The sequence below is a fragment of the Lynx rufus genome, unplaced genomic scaffold (assembly GCF_022079265.1).
Source record: "Lynx rufus isolate CCGP_SWC_20201006 ecotype Redwood Valley unplaced genomic scaffold, mLynRuf1.p SCAF_4, whole genome shotgun sequence".
NCBI lineage: Eukaryota > Metazoa > Chordata > Mammalia > Carnivora > Felidae > Lynx > Lynx rufus.
This window is the reverse complement of record NW_025814856.1, coordinates 19,639,265-19,658,130: the sequence shown is the minus strand read 5'-3', so window position 1 is coordinate 19,658,130 and position 18,866 is coordinate 19,639,265. Positions and strand designations below refer to the sequence as shown.

The following is an 18,866-nucleotide window of genomic DNA, read 5'->3' as shown; positions in this document are numbered from 1 at the left end:
CTCATTAGAGAACTGGTTTTATTCTTAAGTCATTGGCATTTTGGTTTTTATTTAGAGATGTTTTAGTGGGATAGACCATATCTGTTCAAGCATGTTCCCCTTGTAACCTGAATTCTGTTGATTCACATGTCCTCCTGGAATCTTGCAGTAGTGTTTTTACTGTATTTACCAGCCATCAGATTTCTGTCTTTCCTCTGCCAGCTTGATTTTATTTTTAACTATTTTTCCTTTGTGCACTTCACCTAATTTTAAAACTAGAGAATTAATTTTCTTACAAGTCATTTGCCATTCAAAGTTTTGTCCTAGTCTACATATTTGCTCTTAGGTCTTCTCAGATTTCCCAGGTCTGACTTATATGGCTCAGGGATGCTGGCACCTGTGACTGACATCTTTGAATTTGCCTTTTCATTTTAGCAAAATAAAATCAGCGGTATGAATGGTCAGCTGCTACCTGATAAAATGGTCCAGCATAAAGTACCTGTTTAAATAGCTATTTATTTAAAAAGCTTTATTGAGATATAATTTACATACCATAAAAATGGTTGTCTTTTACCCTTATGTTTAAATAAGTTTGGAGATTAACAAGAAGAGATGAATGGGATCAATATATTGTTGAATGAAAACATATATGATGTGTTTGACATCCATAATATTTGGTTCCTAAGGTTGCTAGTCCTCCAGCCTTCAGGCATTTGATGAAAGCACAAATAAGTCAGTCATTTGTGAAAGCTCATATTATCCATTGGAATTTTGGTGTCTGTGTCATTTAAAAAAAAACAATTCAGTCAACTTCGATGTTGGCTTTTAGGATACTTATAAAACCAGAGATTAGTTAATTGATAATTGTTCCTAGAATTTGAAAAGGCAATACATTTCAACTAATTATAGTTAACCTTAAATTAAAAAGGAATAATGCTCTCTTTTCTCCACTCCATTTTGGAATCTGGGACACACTGTGTGCTGTGCTTCCTGTGTGTTCTGCACTGCCTAGAAGCAGATGGTAAGAGTCTTTACTGATTACACACCTGCTATAAGCCTGGTCAGTGATTCCTGAAAGGCCTTTTTCTTTCCCCCTAAATTTTTAAAATGTACATGAATTAGATTCTGCTCATGAGGAGAGAAAAACACAAGTGTTTATGACTCTGAAATAAACCTTTTATTTTAATGATTGTTAACACTAGGAGCAGGTGTCCAAAGGAGGAGCAGGAGTTTAACTTTTATAAAAATATGACACATTAGAATGTCAACAGAGTAGGCTTAGGTTTTAATTACATTTTATAAAGCTATCCTGGTTATGTATGTATGTATTTGATTTTTAAATGTTTAAGAGAGTGAGCAGAGGAGGGACTGAGAGAGAGGGAAACAGAATCCCAAGCAGGTTCCACGCTGTCAGTGAAGAGCCTGATGGGGCTCAAACTCACGAAGTGTGAGATCATGACCTGAGCTGAAATCAAGAACCAGACCTTTAACTGAGCCACCCAGGTACCCCAAACTATCCTAGTTTTTAGATGAACTGTTTTAATTTTTTTAATTAATTAATTAATTTTTTTTTTTTCAGTTTATTTATTTACGAGAGAGAGAATGTGGGTGAGGTAGGGGCAGAGAGAGAGATGAGAGAGAATCACAAACAGGCTCTACACTGTTAGCACAGAGCCCGATGTAGGGCTTGAACTCATGAACCATTGAGATCATGACCTGAGCCGAAGCCAAGAGTTGGATGTTTAACCGACTGAGCCGAGGCGCCCCTAGATTAACTATTCTTATTATTAATATTAAAAAAATTTTTTTTAACATTTACTCATTTTTGTTCAATGTTTTTTTTTTTTTTAATTTATTTTTGGGACAGAGAGAGACAGAGCATGAATGGGGGAGGGGCAGAGAGAGAGGGAGACACAGAATTGGAAAGGCTCCGAGCCATCCGCCCAGAGCCTGACGCGGGGCTCGAACTCATGGACCGTGAGATCGTGACCTGGCTGAAGTCGGACGCTTAACCGACTGCGCCACCCAGGCGCCCCGGCATTTACTCATTTTTGAAAGTGAGAGAGACAGAGCATGAGTGGGGGAGGGGCAGAGAGAGTGGGAGACACAGAATCCGAAGCAGGCTCCAGGCTCTGAGCTGTGAGCACAGAGCCCGATGCGAGGCTACAACTCACGGACCATGAGATCATGACCTGAGCTGAAGTTGGACGCTTAACCAATTGACCCACCCTGGTGCCCCAAGATTAACTATTCTTAAAGTATGACCAGAGGTTTGGTTTTCTAAGAGGTTGGTTATATTTTTGATGGTAATACAGGCAAAAAGCTATTTCTCTTGAAAAAGAGACATGTATTCAAGAAGAATTTTGAATGGTCTAGACACAAATGCTGCACTAATTTAAAAAATCACATTAAGTCCTAGGGTATAAGACAATTGGATGTAGCAGAGGTCAATGGAATACCTGGAATTACTTTTTTGGTTCTGTCATTAGGAGTCTGTGGATAGGGCATATTATTGCAAAAAAGTAGAACTTTAGAACTAGAAGGTGTTTCAGAGGACATCTTGTGCAGTGCTTCATTGGGGGTGCACTTCACAATTCCTGGGGAACCTTTCCAAAATCCACTTGTGTGAGCTTCATTCATAAAGGTTAGTTCTGTCAGCCTGGAATATGTATTTTGGAAAACTTTTTCCCAGGTGATTCTGAGAATCATTATCTGAATAGGAGTCACTGACTAAATTAAATTAAATCACCTCTTTAATAAGAAATTGAGATTCACAGAAGTTGGCATTAGAAAAATGTTCAGTAAATAGTGCTTCTGTTGTAATTCTGGAACATGGACGTGTTTATGGGGCTCCTGGGGTTTTGGATCTGGGATGGGATAACCATAGAGAGCTGGAGAGACCAGAGATGGACAGCAGGAAGGAGAATGTGGTTGGTGAGTGTAAGGAGAGTGGGTAGGAGGGAGTCCTGGGGACCTGAGATTTGTGGGAAACACTATAGTCAACTGGATGTGAAGCCATAGGAGTGGGAGAAGTGAAAGATATATGAGATTTTTCACCTGCTAACTGGGAGAAGTATGGAAAAGGTACTAGGTTTAGAGATGCTTTGAATTCAGTTTTAGAATTAAGAGATTTTAAACTTCTGTGGTACGAATGGGTAGAGCTGTCTGAGAGTTCAAGATTTAGGAATTAGGAAATATAAAGACAAATAAAAGTTGTAGGAACCTGTGTGCCTAGGAAATCTGCAAGAGACCTGGTACAGATAAACCCAGTGCAGAGGCCAGGATTGGTGTCAGTCACTATAGAGAAGCCCCACCATTGACCATTCAGGCCTTCCTTTTTCTTGTAATAGGAAATAGGTTTCCGTCCTTATAATAGGAAAAACAAACTATTGTTGAACACTTCATATATGCCAGGCACTTTCCAAAGAGATTATTATGCGTACATGCAGACATGTTCCTCCCCCCCCCCCCCCCAAATCCTAACAACAGCTCTGTGAAGCAGAGTAAATCATCCCAAAGTCAGGTATTGTATCAGTCTACTTTGGGTTCAGTGGCCGAAGCCATACTGTCCAGTGTTAGAGGAAGAGGGACAGAGTGAAGGAATGATTGAGCAGGTGGCAGTGGGTCCAGAGACCTAGAATAGGGTTTAGGTGGAAGTAATGTGGAGCCTATGTGGATTGAGAAGTAGTTCGGTTTATGCAAGCTTACCCTCTTCAGAGAAGGTGAGAAGCCAGTGAGAGAAGTGTGAGGGAAGTTTAGGTGTGTGGGGTGGGAAGTGAGTGACTGTGGTAACAACATCCAGAGAGGACCGCTGTGTGGAACATGAGTGGAAGGCTGCCTTCTACTGAAGGAGAGGGGCTTATGTTACCAACCAGGTACTTAAAACCAGCAGAGAATGCTCCTTAAATTATTTCCTGGACTTTCTATTGAGTTCAGCCACAGAATTAGATTCTACAGTATTTTGGACAGATCTTGTGAGCTGCTGTTTCATGATTCGGGTTTCAGATTTAAAATTTAGAAAGTGAGTTTATGGCTATATCCATGTGTAACAACATATATTAAACCGGCGTTGGTCATTAATCATAGAGTATAAATGATGAAGTGATGGGTTTTACTTGAGATGCAGGTACAGCTCCCCTTCCTACTCCTTGCCCTTGCCCTTTCATGGTCCTCCTATAAGACCTCATGGCCTTCTGGGGTGAATATATATAAACTATTTCTTCAACATCAAGATTAAATAAGGGTTGGATTTTTAGTCTTTTGGAGGAATTTGGAATGTTATGTGTGGTTCAGAGCTCCCACTCTGAGTGACTTATTTTCTAGGATTGCTTTTGATTTAGGAGGTTTTTCGCAGTTCTCTTGGATCAGCTAGGCTTTGATGTCTTTAGAAATGAAAGCGAATGGCCTTCTGAAATTTGCTGGCTAACAGATAACTGTTTGAACAGTGTGACCTTTTACATAACCACTCAACAGTAGACCTTTGAAAGTTATGGGACATTGAAAATTTATGTAAATTGCCTAGGTTTACATAACATGTAATTGGCAAAGTCAGGATTCTAACCCAGGTGTGTTTGATCCCAAAGCCTGGGCATTTTTGCCTGTCCCATAGTCTTTAAATAATGCCAAACACGCATATCAGTAACTATGTATTAATTTTAGAATCAAAAATAAAAAATTATGCCGTCTTAAATTTTATATATTGTCCCATAGAGGCTTAAGAAACACAGGGCTTTGGATATTCTCTTCTTTTTAAAAAAAATTTTTTTTAACGTTTATTTATTTTTGAGACAGAGAGAGACAGAGCATGAACGGGGGAGGGTCAGAGAGAGGAGACACAGAATCTGAAACAGGCTCCAGGCTCTGAGCTGTCAGCACAGAGCCCGACGCGGGGCTTGAACTCACGGACTGTGAGATCATGACCTGAGCCGAAGTCGGCCGCTTAACCAACTGAGCCACCCAGGCGCCCCGGATATTCTCTTCTTTAATGTACTTGTTTTTAACTGTGGTACTTTATTAATGGATTAAACTAATTTTGGTCAAGGCCATGAAAATATGCCTGGAAAAAAGAGGCAAGAGTTGTAATTTGGTAAGCACTTTGGATTATTTTGACCCTTCTGCCTTCTCCCAGTATTTGTATGAGCTCATGTGTTTGTAGCGGCTAAGGAGCTTGTCTGTGTCCCAGTTTGTCATTACTGCCTCCAGGCACTCTCAGCACTTTTTCAGTGGATGAATGCTTACTTAGCCATCCTTGTGGAGGTGATATGTGGCCAAGGCTGTGGGAACACTGTTACCAGGCTGTCGTGTGCTTTCACACACAGTCGCATACAAACTCTGGTCTAGACCATATACATGTTTGTACAGGCCTTAGGATTACTGGGTATTTAAAGGGATTAGTTTTTCCCATATAGCTGCCAGAAATTGTTGAAAAGTCCAAGTCACTGGGTCAAACAGTATGTCAAAATGTCTCTAAAGGATGGTTCCAAAATTATCAAAAGTCCGTAAAGCAGGCTACTCTGCTGAATGTGAGTGAGCCTAATTTACATTATAGTTGATGAACTCTAGTGGCCAAATGAGCACAGAATTTTTGGTTTTTAAGTGATTGCCATATAGCAGCACTTTTAAAAATGTGTTCTACATATTTTTTTCTGTGCATGTTGGGCTTGTTCTTTCTTGGCTTTCATTAGGGCAATTTATTAAGTGAATTTTATATTTTATTGCAGGAATTAGAAGAAGCGCTTTGCTACTGGCAAGGTTGACAGTTGGTGTTTGAGCAGAAGGATAAGTGAATGTTGGTTACATTTACTTGGAACACCTGTCATCCTTATCAAAGCAGAGGTGTCTTGGTTTCCTTTCAAGCAGGAGAGGACACAATTTGAATTCTAGTTGAACTCTGGCAGATGCCAGAATGTATCCTTTACAAAGCTCAGGGTACCCAGAACCAAGTATTTTGTTAGTTTTCTGGTAGTTTTCCTGCCTTGGAAAGCTCTCTTAAGAATGTGAAAGGAAGGATGGTTTCTCTAACATACTTTTGTGTGTTTTTGTGTGCGGCTTATAACCGAAAATGTGGGTATCTGTTATGTTCTGTATTGTAAAAGTCAGTTTTGTTGGACTATTAGATGATCACATCCTTGGTTATAAGAGCAAGGGCAAGAACTTGAAGGGCTTAGGAGCTGACTCAGCAGCTGTGTTCTTTCTCTGTCTTGTTAAAGCATTGCTTTTTAGATTCTAGTAGAAGCTTTTGTTCCAGTGCCCCAACTGATTTTACTTGGTTTGGTTGACGCAAGAGAGAGAGAAGCGCCTCCTGGGTTTTGTTATTAGTTATTTAGGAACCTAGAATGCTGCTGGCAAAGACCTCTGTGAGGTGAGTTGTGTGTTTTCTTGGGTAAGGGCTGTGTGACCAGTAATGCCTTTGTGGAGTGACCAGTAATCCTCATCTGAGAGGTGCTTTGAGAATCTTGGGGAACATGTCTGGCCCGTCTCAGTCTTCATTAGATTATCTAGATTACCACTGTCTCTCCTGACAGTTTCCTCCCCTGTCCTTTGAGAAGGAGGGAAAGATTCCCCATGTGGCCCACATGGGCTTAGGCCTCTGTGTTTTCTTAATGGACCTCATGCTCTCTTACCAGGAAGAGGAAGAACAGGAGGAAGAAGATGATGATGAAGATGATGACGACACTGATGATCTAGATGAGCTTGACACTGACCAGTTGCTGGAGGCGGAGTTGGAGGAGGATGACAACAACGAGAACGCAGGGGAGGATGGGGACAATGACTTTTCTCCCTCTGACGAGGAGCTAGCGAACCTTCTAGAGGAGGGAGAGGATGGGGAGGACGAGGACTCTGATGCGGACGAGGAAGTGGAACTGATCCTGGGGGACAGTAAGTGTAGGGCTGGCCCTGAAGCTGAATCTTGGTACCCAAGGAGAGGTCCCTTCCCTGCACCCTCCCAGCCAGCAAGCCACACCAGGGTTCTGTGCCCCCTAACTATAGATTCACCACTCTGGCACCTTGAGGAAAAGCGATTTCGCATCTCCAATCCTCTGCTTTCACCAGGCTGTGTAACTAAAAGGCTATTATCTCATCTGTAAAACAGAGGTTGGCAAACTTTTTCTTAAAGGCTGGACAGTTAAATATTTTATGCTTTGTGGGCCATATGGTGTCTCTTGCAGCTCTTCAGCTCTGCTGTTGTAGTGTAAAAGCAGCCAGACACAAGACATAATTTAATGATTGTGGCTCTGATTCAGAAGTAAAAGTTTATTTACAAACATGCATGGTGGGCTTGGTTTGGCCAGTGGGCCACATAGTCTGTCGATTTCTGCTTTAGAGGATTAGCCTTAGAATGTAGTTCTTCCTGAGGGGCAGAGCCGGAGTCAGCAGCTGCTTGTGGGGGTGCTGTGCCTCCTCCTTTTTAAAGTTACGAAGAAGTAAAAGCTCTCTTGTGTTGGAATCTTTTCCTGTGCTTTTGCCTAAGGCTTCTTAGAGGCTAGGCAACAAATGTTTCTCTTTGGCTTCTGTTTTGCCCACTCATCCCCTGCTCTGCCCCCGGCTCAAAGTTATCAAGAACAACCTCTAATTTTCCTACTAATTTCTCTTTAGGACAAGTTTCTGAAGTTGACCCCTGACCATGCTAATGAATTCCAAATAAACCAGCTGTTAGTTCTAAGAGTTTGCTGGCTCTGCAATTATACTCTACCCATTTCAAGAGGACATATCTGGCTGCCTGTTGACAGTGACGCACTTGCTGTGGTCCTGGTTCTTCCTTGTGCTATCCTGGCTGACTGGGGAGCAGTCTCTCTGATACCCAGCCATATTCATGTAGCTAACCCGGCCAGCATTTTCACAACTATGGCAGGTATTATGCCTAATATGGTGGCTACTAACCACATGCAGCCATTAAAATTTTAATTAAATTAAAAATTCATTTCCTCATTCATGTCCACAATTGAAGTACTTGGCAGCCACATGTGGTTACCATATCGAACAGCACAGATGCAGAACATTTACATGAAATTCATTTACAGGAAATACTATGTGCTGGCCTAGGCCCAACTTATGCCAAGCGTCTTCATAGTAGTTGCTTGGTTTTTATAATCATTGGCGTTCGGTGGTAGGAGGAACGTGTGTGTGTGTGTGTGTGTGTGTGTGTGTGTGTGTGTGTGTGTAAGCAGAGGGTGGTTGCGGTATATATTTAAACATACGTATAAAAGATTCTATTCCACAGTAACCCAAATCCAATTTCTTTGGGATAAATCTTACATGTGCTTCTAACCTTCAAGATGGAAGGCAGTTGGCTTAGGGGAGACTTTGTTACAGAAATCCTCTTGGTGAAGTTGTATTTTGAGGAGGCTCTGTGGGGGTTGGGAGGGAGTGCCTTCTCTATCTGCTCGTCTGCTCTTTACCAGCTTCCATTTTTCTATATTGGAGGTTGAGGTGATTCAGTGGAGGAGGACTTGCCTTGTCCCTAGCCATGGTCAGAGAGCCAGGTAAGAGGGACTAAGGGTCATGGACACATGACAGTATTGATGGGAGTAAAAGGACAATTTTTAGTGAACTTTTTGTCATCTGTGAATAGTGCCACATGGGGTACAAGTTGTGTTTCCTTCAATTACAAGTAACAAGGCCAGGAGTGCAGCTGGCAGCGGTGCTCCTGACATGAGATGGTCACTCATTTTTTTATTCTTGAATATAAAGCCACTAAATTTGTTTTTGGCCTGTAAAATTACTGCCTCCTTTATTAACTCTTTAGGAAATTCCTTCAGGCCCAAGAGGTAATCTGGAGAACCTTAATTCTTTTAGCAATGAGAATATTACTTTATTTTGGTGGGAATATTTATGATGTGAATATGCTGTAATAGTCGACAACTTGAGGACATTTCAGCTTGGGCTCCAGAACAGAGGTGGTGATATGGAGGCAGCATGGATATAGCATGTACTGCATTGCTGTCTGTTTTGTAGAGAACAACCCCCACCCCCCGGCCCCGCCCCAGAGTTTACAGCAGAGCAGAGGGAGCTACTCAGATTAGCTCTTAACCTTTCTGAGCTCATGTAGTAGCCCTTTTAGGATGTGATGAAAGTCACTGAGACTATTGAAAACCACAGCCCTGTGCCACCCCATAACTTTGCTAGGCCCAGGTCCTATAGAGAGCCAATGATCAGTTTCACATGCAGAGCCCCAGCCCTAGGAAGAGAAAACACTTTGACGCTGAAGTCTTGTGTGTTTCTGTGTTGCAGTCAGTTCTGCTTTCCCCAAAAGCTCGTGTGTTGTAGAGGCAGCAGGTTAAACACTGCAGGGATTGATTTTTTACATCTAGACTGCCTTTGCCTCAGAGGGTCTTTCAGAAGGAGAGGTCCTGACCAGAGTCTGGGGTTGGGGCTCTTCAACACGTGAGGGTGAGAAGAGGCTAAGGAAGCTAGAGAAAGATGTCCTTTCACCTGACCACCAAGAATGGAGTCTGCACCCAGGCCCTGAAGCTTCTCTCAGACCCTGTGCCTGATTTGCTTAAAGATTGTGTCTTAGTCCTTGTGCAGCTGCATTTATACTCCTTAGATGTGAGGCACAGTTGTTAAGCTCTTAGCAGCTGCACAGCTGACGGTCAGGTGTCAGGCAGGCGGTCTGGCATTGTTGGATCATACATCACAGGAGCACTAGGGGACTCCCTGGAGGTCTGCCACAGCTGGGACACAGTGCTGTGCTTGGCTGTGGAGAGCAGGCCCTACCTTTTTCTGTTGGCGCTTCCTCCTGGAGTTCTTGCAGTAGGGAAGCTGACAAGGCCGTTTGGTTCAGCTCAGATGTTAGTTCTCTGATCTTCCTGCCCTGACATCCCTGCTCCTCACCAGTAGTCGGGTCGTGCTTGTGCCCTTGTAGGCCCAGAAGCACTGACTTTTCCAGTTACCTCTCTTGTTTACATTCAGGGCTTTCTTGTATCACAGCCGTCTGTTTGCTGGTTTCATTTTATCCACTTCAGTTTTCTTTGTAAAGGAGATTGTAGTGAATGAAGGAAGGTTTGGGAACATGCATTGTTCTTGCCTCAGCTTTCCTGAGAGTTCTCAGGTATCTGGGAAAGGCTGATGGGGAATTTTTTGGAACCATTGGTGTCCCTCTCTATGTGGGAACTCCACAGCCTGTGGGCATTTGCAAGGCTCCCGCTCACAATCTGTCTACTTCCTTGGAGACCTTGTTAAAAAGGTCTCATGGCTTCCTGAACTGTAATCAACGGGGGCACCAAGACCTTTCCCTCACCTTCCTTCAGCAAGTACTAGAGTCCTTAGGAGCCTAGGTACTATGTTTCCCTCCAATCTTGATCAGCCAGACAATGGTGTATCTACCTCATTTTGAAGGTTCTTTTGCCTAGTTTCATTCCTCAGTGGATCCTTCCAGAGGTGTTAATGTGGTCTATTCACTGCCTGAGAAGGCCGATGGTCAAGCGGAGTGCTCCTCCTGTGCCAGAGACATGGTGCCACCTTCCACGGTGTCATAGCTACTCCCTGCTGGTCTCCAACCTAGAGTTTCTAGGTACTCCTCCTCTGGTGTTGCTGCATGCTGGCCTGTACCTTTCTGGGAGCTTGTTCCCTGCTGATTATATTCAGAACTTACAGAGGAATGAATCCTAGGTTGACAGTCTCTACCCTTATGAGGTCTTTGATAAGAGAGTTGTTGAGAGTTTAAGAGAAATCTCACTCTTGCTTGGGCTTGGACTCCCTTTTTAGTAGTCCTAGGGGGATCGGGCAGGCCTGTGCACCCATCCCTGAAGGACACGAGGCCAAAGGGCTCAGTCATTACTCCCTCAGCCCTACCCCTTTGCAGCTATGCAGAAGCTTCAGGGCTTGCCCTGTCCCTTTAGCCAACCCCCACCCCCCGCCCCCCGCCCCCAGCAGGAAGCACCTCTAGAAAGCAGAGAGCATTGCATCCAGGCCCTTTGAAAGGCACGACAGTAAAAGGCCCCAGGGTGCCCACTGTTGCCAACAAGTAAATTCTCCAGAGCCAGCTCCAAGTAGTTAATTGTTGTGTTTTCTTCTTTCTGGAAACTGGCAGTTAACTCTGCTCAAGCATAAATGTGTGTATGTAGGTGTTTCCTTCCTAAAAGCTTCCTGTAAGCCTAGTGCATAACCTAGTCTCTCTGTCTTCTTCCCTTTCAGCGGACAGCTCTGACAACTCTGATTTGGAAGATGACATCATCTTATCTCTGAATGAGTGAGGGACCATCATCATGTGGAAGACATTCTTGACAGGCGAGAAACTGAGTCAGATGAATTCAGAACACCTTCCCTTCCCCATCTCCCAGGGCTGTCTTTTAAGGAACTGCATGCCCTGCATTCAGAGGAATATGGCTTAGAGAGCCTCACTGGAATCTGAGGGTCCTTCTAAAACAATAACAACCACAAAAAGACAACAGGGTTTAGGCCCTATTCTGCTTCCCCCCTTCTCCTAGGATGGACAGCTCTTTCCTCAAGGGGGGGGGGGGAACATGTCTCTGGGGTTATTTCACAATATATTTTCTTTGTATAACGTTCTTTACTTAAAGAACAAGAAATAGTTTTTTATAAAACTTAAAAAGAAAAAAAAAACAGGCATTTATAACTGAGGGTATGAACTTATATCCACCAGGTCTCTTGTCCCTGCACTTCATTTTCTATGGAAGAAAATGATGTCTAAAGAACAATACAGAGGCATTTTTACATACGTATTTAAATGAAAAGGAAAATCGTGGTTTCTTAAATTGATAAGGATTAAGAATATTTTATTATAAATATAATATATGATTTTTTAACCTGTTTTGTTGCCTCATATGCTGTCAGGTTAATTTGCTTTCCTTCGTGCCCGAGGTGGGGAGGAAGGCACTGCTTGTTTGCTGAGTAAATGCCCAGGTTCACCCACCTTCATGGTTTGGGGGCAGCAAGGTCGTTGTGGATATTGGTTTTGTGGAGTTGAGGGAACTTAGGATATAAGTTCACTCCCTCTATTTTTCTTTGTGATTGTTTTTCAAAAATTTTTTTCTTCCCTTTCTCCCCAATGTGGAAATTACAAATCAAAGGCCTTTTTTCTTTAATGTAAAGTGTATTTATTTAAAAAAAATACAAAATAAACTACAAGTCTGTCTTTGTTTGTTCATGGCCTTTCCCTGTTCTCTTTACCAAAGTGTGATGGTCCCTTTCCCTGCAGCTCTAGCCAGCCAGTAGAGAAGACGCCTTCTGGGAGAGGCAGTCCAGGATGGCGGTGAGAACACATTCTGCCCAAATAAAGCACTCTGGGGAGAAAAGTAGCTTAGTCACAGTGTCTAAACCTGGTCTGCAGCCGTGCTCCAGAGGGAGTAACGGTCTGTGCCCGAGAACCAACCACGTGGGGTGGAGGAGAGGCTTGGGCATTGTCCACTGTGGGCACATCTCTCTGTCCCAGACTTGACTCAAGAAGGCAGCTCTGCCGTACGTGTTTGGTGGAACTGGCAAGTTAGGGGTCCTGGGGAGTTTTGGAGAAACATGCTGGCAAAGCTAAGGAGTGAAAACGTTTTGGCCATCTCTATAGTCGGGTGGGTGACTGTCACCAGTTTCCTCAAGGGACAGTGATAGCGGACCGGAGTTGTTCACTTTTGGCGGTTTGGGGGCAGCGGGCGCTTGGGCAGCCTGGGTTTGCAGATGCAGTCTCGGGCCTCCAAAATCAGCCTGCGGTTGGTTAAAACTGCGCTACTGCCAGGGAAGTGCCACATGCTCTGACCTTTTCACTGACCCCACCTCACCCTGCTTTCCTTCCCAGTAAACAGACCTGTCTCTTCCTTTGAGTTCGCTCAAGTAATAGCTTCTTGGTTTCTATTATGTAGGTATCACATGGCTAGAGACTTTTTTCTCCCTTTGCCAAGAGGGGACAAATTTGGTTGTGAAGTAAACAAGCAAGACAACATGGCTAAAACTCACCAGGGGCTGGCAGAGCCCTGTCGGGCTTTGGAATACCATACAATTTGTCACACACACAAACGCGGGCCTGTGTCAGACAGGTAGCTAGCTCTTGGTACTTTAGCAGAGGTCTCAGCTTCATGCCTCAGCTTTAGTGGGTTGCTAACACCTGACCCGTGGTGTAGCCTTGATTGCTGGTGCTGGATGCAGAAGCAAGCAGGTTAAAAGGCCAAAAGTAAAAGCGCTATATTCTAGACAGGAACTCAGCTGAGCCACTGGCTGTGTCCCTAAACTCTGCCGGCAGCTCTTGGGAGTGCCTACGGGTCTCTGGGGTGGAGATGAGGCCCTCCAGCAGGAAAGCAAAGTTCTGGTTGACTTGACAACGTGCCTTTAGGGAAGCGCCCTGAGAGGCTTGAGACATCAGCCCTATTTCTTACTATACCAGGGCTTAAGATTGGAGTCACTTAGGAAGAAATCTGTACAATACTAGGAAACCAATGAGGAGGCAAACTTTTCTTCACTTTTTTTTTTTTTTTTTTTTTGCCTCAGGTTGATTTTTTTTTTTTAAAGCAACCCCTCAGAGAGGACCCGAACCCCCAGGTGGAGGTGCTTGATGCCTGCAGTTAAATTGTTCTCTCTGGGGCAGTCTGAAATCAACCAGTGCCTTGACCACCTGACTTACCCTTACTAGTGCTGGCCAAGGCCTGAGAGAAGTTCACAGAACCTGCTGTGTCTTAAGAGCCAAAGGAAGGAAGTGGTTGAGAAGAGGGTCCAAGGAAGAGGAGGAGGAAGGTCACACAGTAGGCGTGGCTCTTTACTAAAACTCTGTATTTCCTTTTGGGAACAGAGAACACCTATCCCTGAAGAGCGGACAAGTCAAGAGTTGAAGTGTCTTCTCCAGGTTTCCATCTGGGAATGCTAGGAGGTGTAGTATTCTGGGTTCTGAGCACCCACTCTGTAAAGGATCAGCCCAAAGAAGTTTGGGACTTAAGGGGCAAGGCACCTCTGGCCTGTGTGTGACCCAGGCATTTCTTGAAGATCTGCAGGAAGCCCTGTGATGTGCCTTCAGGTCACCCCTACCTCGCTTGCTCTGAACAAGATAAGGGCCACTCCTGGCATTATGAGCTACCCCAGGATGGTGGAGCTGTGGTCAGCTGCCCCCCCCCCATCGACTTGCTTAGATACCCTGCAGGTGTTGCCACAGCTCAAGTACAAACAGACAAATAAACACATTTAACACCTCCTTTGTTAAGGTTTTCTGTTGTGAACATGCTTGTTCTCTCATGAGTACCAGCTTTAGCCCAGTGAGCAGTACTTGCCCAGGCACCTTACCCTGTTCATTTTAAATCTCCAAGGTCCCTAAAAGCCACCTCCTTCATTGTCCTTGTGGACAAGCATGTATTCTCCATGCAGGATACACTGAGCCTCAGCCTCCACTTCACAACTGTCTCAAAACATCTGGCTGTCACCTGTGTTGCCTTGCCCCAGCTGGGGTAATGGGTCAGGCCAGGAGAGTGGCATGGCCCACAGAACCTAGAGTTCCTGGCCTTTTGGGGGTTCATTTCTCTTACTGGGGCTTCTGCTGTCCCTCAGCTCTGACAATGAGCCTTTTGGGACATGGTGACAACTGCTGTATGACTGGTTTCCCTCCCTGGTCTCCAATGGTGCTGGCTTCATTTGCCCTATGACCTCACTAGAGACCAGTGATGACAGCATTAGTAATTCTTTAAAGAGTACCTCCCAGCTCAAGGATGCCTCCACATTGCCCCCTAGCTTGGGCAGTGCTAGTCAAAGCCATTCAAGCCAACAAGCAAAAAGCTTGGTACCTGTGACCGCATTCCCCACAGAAGCACCTTTCTTCCAGTGGTTCCACCTCAGCAGCAGGGCAAGAGGCTGAGGCACTCTCTCTTACCTTGCACCTGAGAAACAGGTAAGCCAGTTAAGAGCATCCTCCTAACCCATCATGTTCCCTTGCAGCATTGCAAAAATTCTTCCGTCTGGGGATTCAATGTCCCTCACAAAAGCTCTAGTTACTGGGCAGAGGCCTGTTCCTTTGACAATCAGCCACGAATAACCAAAGGAAGAACCAGAATTCACAAACATTGGGTCAAGTTCAAGAATTAGCCCAGAGAAGCTTCCTGTCACCCTCCATTCTGACATCTGGCCTCTAGTGTCCCTGGGAGTTTGAGGCAGCTCGGTCTCCAACTGAGCATTCCTGGGCTGCCACATTAAGGCTGCGAGGCTGAACAAGAGGGGGAGCCTGCGTGGATATGTGAGAACGAGGCCCCTTGGCACCAATATTACACTGTTCTTCCCCATGACTACAAGACCACACAACTGCTAGACTACCGGCTCGCAAAAAGACCTCAAGATCGGGCACCTTGTCCAGCAGCTACACCTCAAGTGGATGAACACGCACGTTTAGGGCAAGAGAACAAAAACTCCAAAACTACCACAGCTGCTGGTTATAGACCTTAGGCTCACCTCTTTCCTTTGCATGGGCTTTGCTCAGCCAGGCAAGGTAGGGTCCAGAGGCAAATTGAAGCCCACCTGCTCTCAGCCAAGGTTAAAAATGTGAACACAGTCCTGACTCAGCCCAAAGAGCTGAGGGACTGAGAGTGGACAATCCATCAGAACTCTGAGCTACACCAGTGCCGCAAAGATGGCGCATTTGTGTGCAGTGGGGAAAAACTTGATTAAACCAAGACTCTGAACAGGATTAAAAATCCATCCTCTGACAAAGGCTTTACTGACAACTTTCCATACAGTTAGTCAAAAAATAAAAAAATACAGAACACAGCAGACAGTATCTTGTACACTAGAAATCAATGTGACAGGAGTCCCTTTGCTCATCGCTGTAAAAAAAAACCCTCAAAAATCTAAGAACTTAGTGTTGGTAGGGGTCAGGACTCTGGTCCCCCACCAAATGAACCAAAATAACCCAGCAGAGAATTCAAACCAAGGGAGTAGGAGGTGGGGAATCAGATTTTAAAATGACTGCTTTTGTGACACAAATGCGGAGCTGGAAACAGGTCTGGGCTAGGCAGTGTCTCTTACTATAACTATCACCATGTGTTCTTCTTCTAGCTTGCCCAATGTCCTCAGTGCTGACTGGAGGTACTGCTGTGAAAAGTCACAGGGCGGGAAGGCATAGAGCATGCCCGTGCTGTCTCTGCCCTTGGAACCACCCACCGGCAGGCTGATCACCCCCGCGGCCTGCTTCTGTTTCAAGTAGGAGACCAGGTTCCTGAGAAGCCGCCTCTGTAGGCCTGGCTCCACCGTGGGCATCCCCTCAGTGCCAGGCCCGCTGGGGGTTGCCTGGGTGGCTAGAAGCACTGCATAGCCATTGGGGCTCCCCTGCTTGATGCGCCGTGTGACCTCATCGAGCTTGGGCTGGTCCAGTCGCAGGCGCTGGGCGATCTTCAACTGGGTCAGCTTGCTCCCAGAAGTGTGATCTTTGAGGAGGCCGGTGATAACCCCTTGGTCCCCCTCTAGGATGTGCATAGATGTCGGGAAGCAACTGTTTTTCAACACTAGGAGCCCATTCCAACCCAGCTGCAGTGTCTGGGCATACTCAGAAAGATTCTTGAGCTTTTTGGTCTCGTGTTTTGGCTCTTCCAGAGGCTTGGGCTCAGCCTCAGAGGTCCGATGATTGCGCTCGCTCTCTCGTGTTTTCTTCCCGTGGGAAGAGTCTGGAGCCTCATGGTGGTGGTGGTGACTCCGCTCCTCAGCCCCATGTCTGCTGTTGCTGAGAGAATTGCTGCTTGACTCCTTGGTCCCGTCACTGGCGTGGTTCTCCTTACGGCTGCGCTCAGGAGTGCGATCAGAGCCCCGGTCCACCTGCTGCCCACCACCCTTGGTCCTGCTCCGTTCCTCGTAAGGGGAGTGGGTTGTCCTCCCGCGGTCACTGGAAAGGCTCCTCCGCTTCCGCCTCTCCTCCCAGGGCTTGGGCAGGCCCCGGTCCCCATCTCCCCAGCGTTCCCCACTCCGGCTGCGCACCGAGCGGCTGTAGCCCTCCAAGCTGTTTCGCCGGTCAGAGCTTTTACTAGGGCTGGTCCAGTCCCCTTCCAAAAAGGTCCGGTCTCGGTCTGAGTAAAGGAGGTGTGGGGGGGTCCTATCCCGCACCCGCAGGTCAGCATCCAGGTTTCGGTGCCGGGTATATCCATCCGGCAGCAGCTCATAATGCACGGGGAGGGGTGAGGGCTGGTACTGCTGGGGATATCGAGTCTCCTCTGCTTTGGCAAAATCCACGCGCAGCCTTCGGTCTGGACCACCCAAGGGAAAGCCCCTCATTTTTGCACAAGCAGCCTGGGCTGCATCCAAGCTCTCATACTGGATGTAAGCAAAGCTATCTCCCTTGACGTGATCAATGGTTCGAATGCTCCCAAAGCGATCAAACTCCCGGGCCAGAGCGGCCAGTGAGGTGTTAGGTCCCAGGCCACCCACCCAGAGGCGAGTGGTGGGGTTGGCCTTGCCATAGCCTATCTTAATGGGGTTGCGGCCAATCACCCGGCCTGACATGGCCACCTTAGCCCTGTGGGCCATGTCTAAGTTCTGGAACTTGAGGAAGGCATACGCACCGCCCTGGCCACGGGCAGGTCTCTTGATGACCACCTCCTCGATGATGCCGTACTTCTCGAAGGCCCGCCGCAACTCCACCTCAGACACGCTGTGGTCCAGGTTCCCGATGAAGAGGTTGCGCGTGGCGCGCTGGTCGTCCTCAGGCATCAGGTCCTCCTCGCACACGGCCGGGTAGCCGTAGGGACGCCCGCGATCGTCGTAAAGCCCGTAGTAGTCCAGGGCCCGCTCCCGGGATAGTCCCACTGCGGCAGCGGCGGCAGCATCCAGGGCAAAGGCTGCGGCGGCGTGGCGAGCACGGGGCTCCCGCAGCGGCGGGGCGGCTACGGGGGACAGCGAGCGCTGCTTATATTGGTAGCCACTGTGCAGTGGCAGGTAGCCTAGCGGGTCCGCGGGGGCGGGGGGACCTGGGGGCGGCGTGGAGGCGGCAGCGCTGCTGCTGCTGCTTCGCCGGCTGCTCCCACCGCCGCCACCACTGCCGCCGCCGCCGCCGCCGCGCAGGTACACGGGCTCCACCTTGAGCGGCCGGTCGTAGAGCAGCAGCTGGCGGGCCAGGGCGTGCTGGCGGGCCTCGCGTGCGTCCTGCGGATGCCGGAAGTTCACGTAGGCCACGCGGCCCAGCTCTGGCGTGTGCGACAGGCGCAGGCTGATCTCACCGAAGCGCTTGAACTGATGGAAGAGCCGGTCCTCGAGGTGCTCGGCGGGCAGTGCAGGGCTCAGGCTGCTGATGAGCAGCGTCTTGTACTCAGGTGCGGCCGCCGACGAGCCGGGACCCGCGGGCTCGGTCCCGGGCGGCGGCGGAGGTGGCGGCAGCGGAGACGCGCGGGGCGAAGCACCTGAAGCGCCTGGGTCCCCGGAGGCCTTGCCGCCCCGTCCCCCGCCGCCGGCGCCCGAGCCCGAGGAGCGGCCGCTGCTCGCACGGTGATTCGCGTCCCCGGCGCCGCGGCCGTCGCGATGCCCACCCCCGCCGCCCCCGCTACCGCGGGGTTTGTCGCGGGCCCGCGTTGGAACGGGATGCTTGGCGCCGCCCGAGGCCTTGTGCGCTGCCCGCCGCCCGCCCGCCTCCGCCTCCCGTTCGCGCTCCCGCGGCCGCTTGGCCGACGATGACGAGCCGCGCCCGCTTGGGCTCGAGTCTCGCTCGCTCTGCCTCTTCATGGCGCCGGCGCAGCGGGCGGGCGGGCGGCCCGCAGGCCCCTCACAGCGGCGGCGGCGGCGGCCGAGGAGGCAGCGCCCCCGGCGCCGCCATCTTGGACAAAAGGACTCGGCGCGGCGGTGGCAGCGGGGCGGGGCGGGAGCAGCGCCCAGGGGCCGGGCGTCGCGTTATCAGGCTGCGCCGGACTGTCACGTGACCCGGCGGCGGGCGGGGCGAGAGCTGCGCCGGCATACGTCATCGGACGGCGCCTCTCCGTGCCACGTGACCCCGG

At 47.9% G+C, this 18,866-nt stretch overlaps 2 protein-coding genes across 7 annotated transcripts in view; one reads left to right on the top strand and one right to left on the bottom strand.

Moving 5' to 3' along the window:
• DCAF1 (DDB1 and CUL4 associated factor 1) overlaps positions 1–12,088 on the top strand; it is an 83,334-nt gene extending 71,246 nt beyond the window's left edge. The window contains exons 23-25 of one of the 6 annotated variants that reach the window (XR_006965390.1): positions 995–1,000; positions 5,700–6,340; positions 6,606–6,698. Coding sequence is in view for 3 of the 6 variants with exons in the window: in XM_047097651.1 (XP_046953607.1) it covers positions 992–1,000; positions 6,606–6,858; positions 11,116–11,174 (321 nt within the window). In the remaining 3 variants the exon portion in view is untranslated. Of the gene's footprint in view, positions 1–991; positions 1,001–5,699; positions 6,341–6,605; positions 6,859–11,115 lie in introns of those variants that run through there. The other 5 variants (XR_006965389.1, XM_047097653.1, XM_047097651.1 and 2 more) reach the window with 5 other exon arrangements.
• Positions 12,089–15,583: 3,495 nt separating this feature from the next.
• On the bottom strand, positions 15,584–18,651 carry RBM15B (RNA binding motif protein 15B). The gene has a single exon (XM_047097655.1). It carries the CDS (start codon positions 18,595–18,597, stop codon positions 15,904–15,906), a length of 2,694 nt encoding a protein of 897 aa, XP_046953611.1. The 5' UTR covers positions 18,598–18,651; the 3' UTR covers positions 15,584–15,903.
• Between the last annotated feature and the right edge of the window lie 215 nt (positions 18,652–18,866).

Excerpts from the sequence above, each read along its gene's own strand:
- RBM15B (XM_047097655.1), bottom strand. The coding sequence starts at position 18,597 with ATGAAGAGGCAGAGCGAGCGAGACTCGAGCCCAAGCGGGCGCGGCTCG.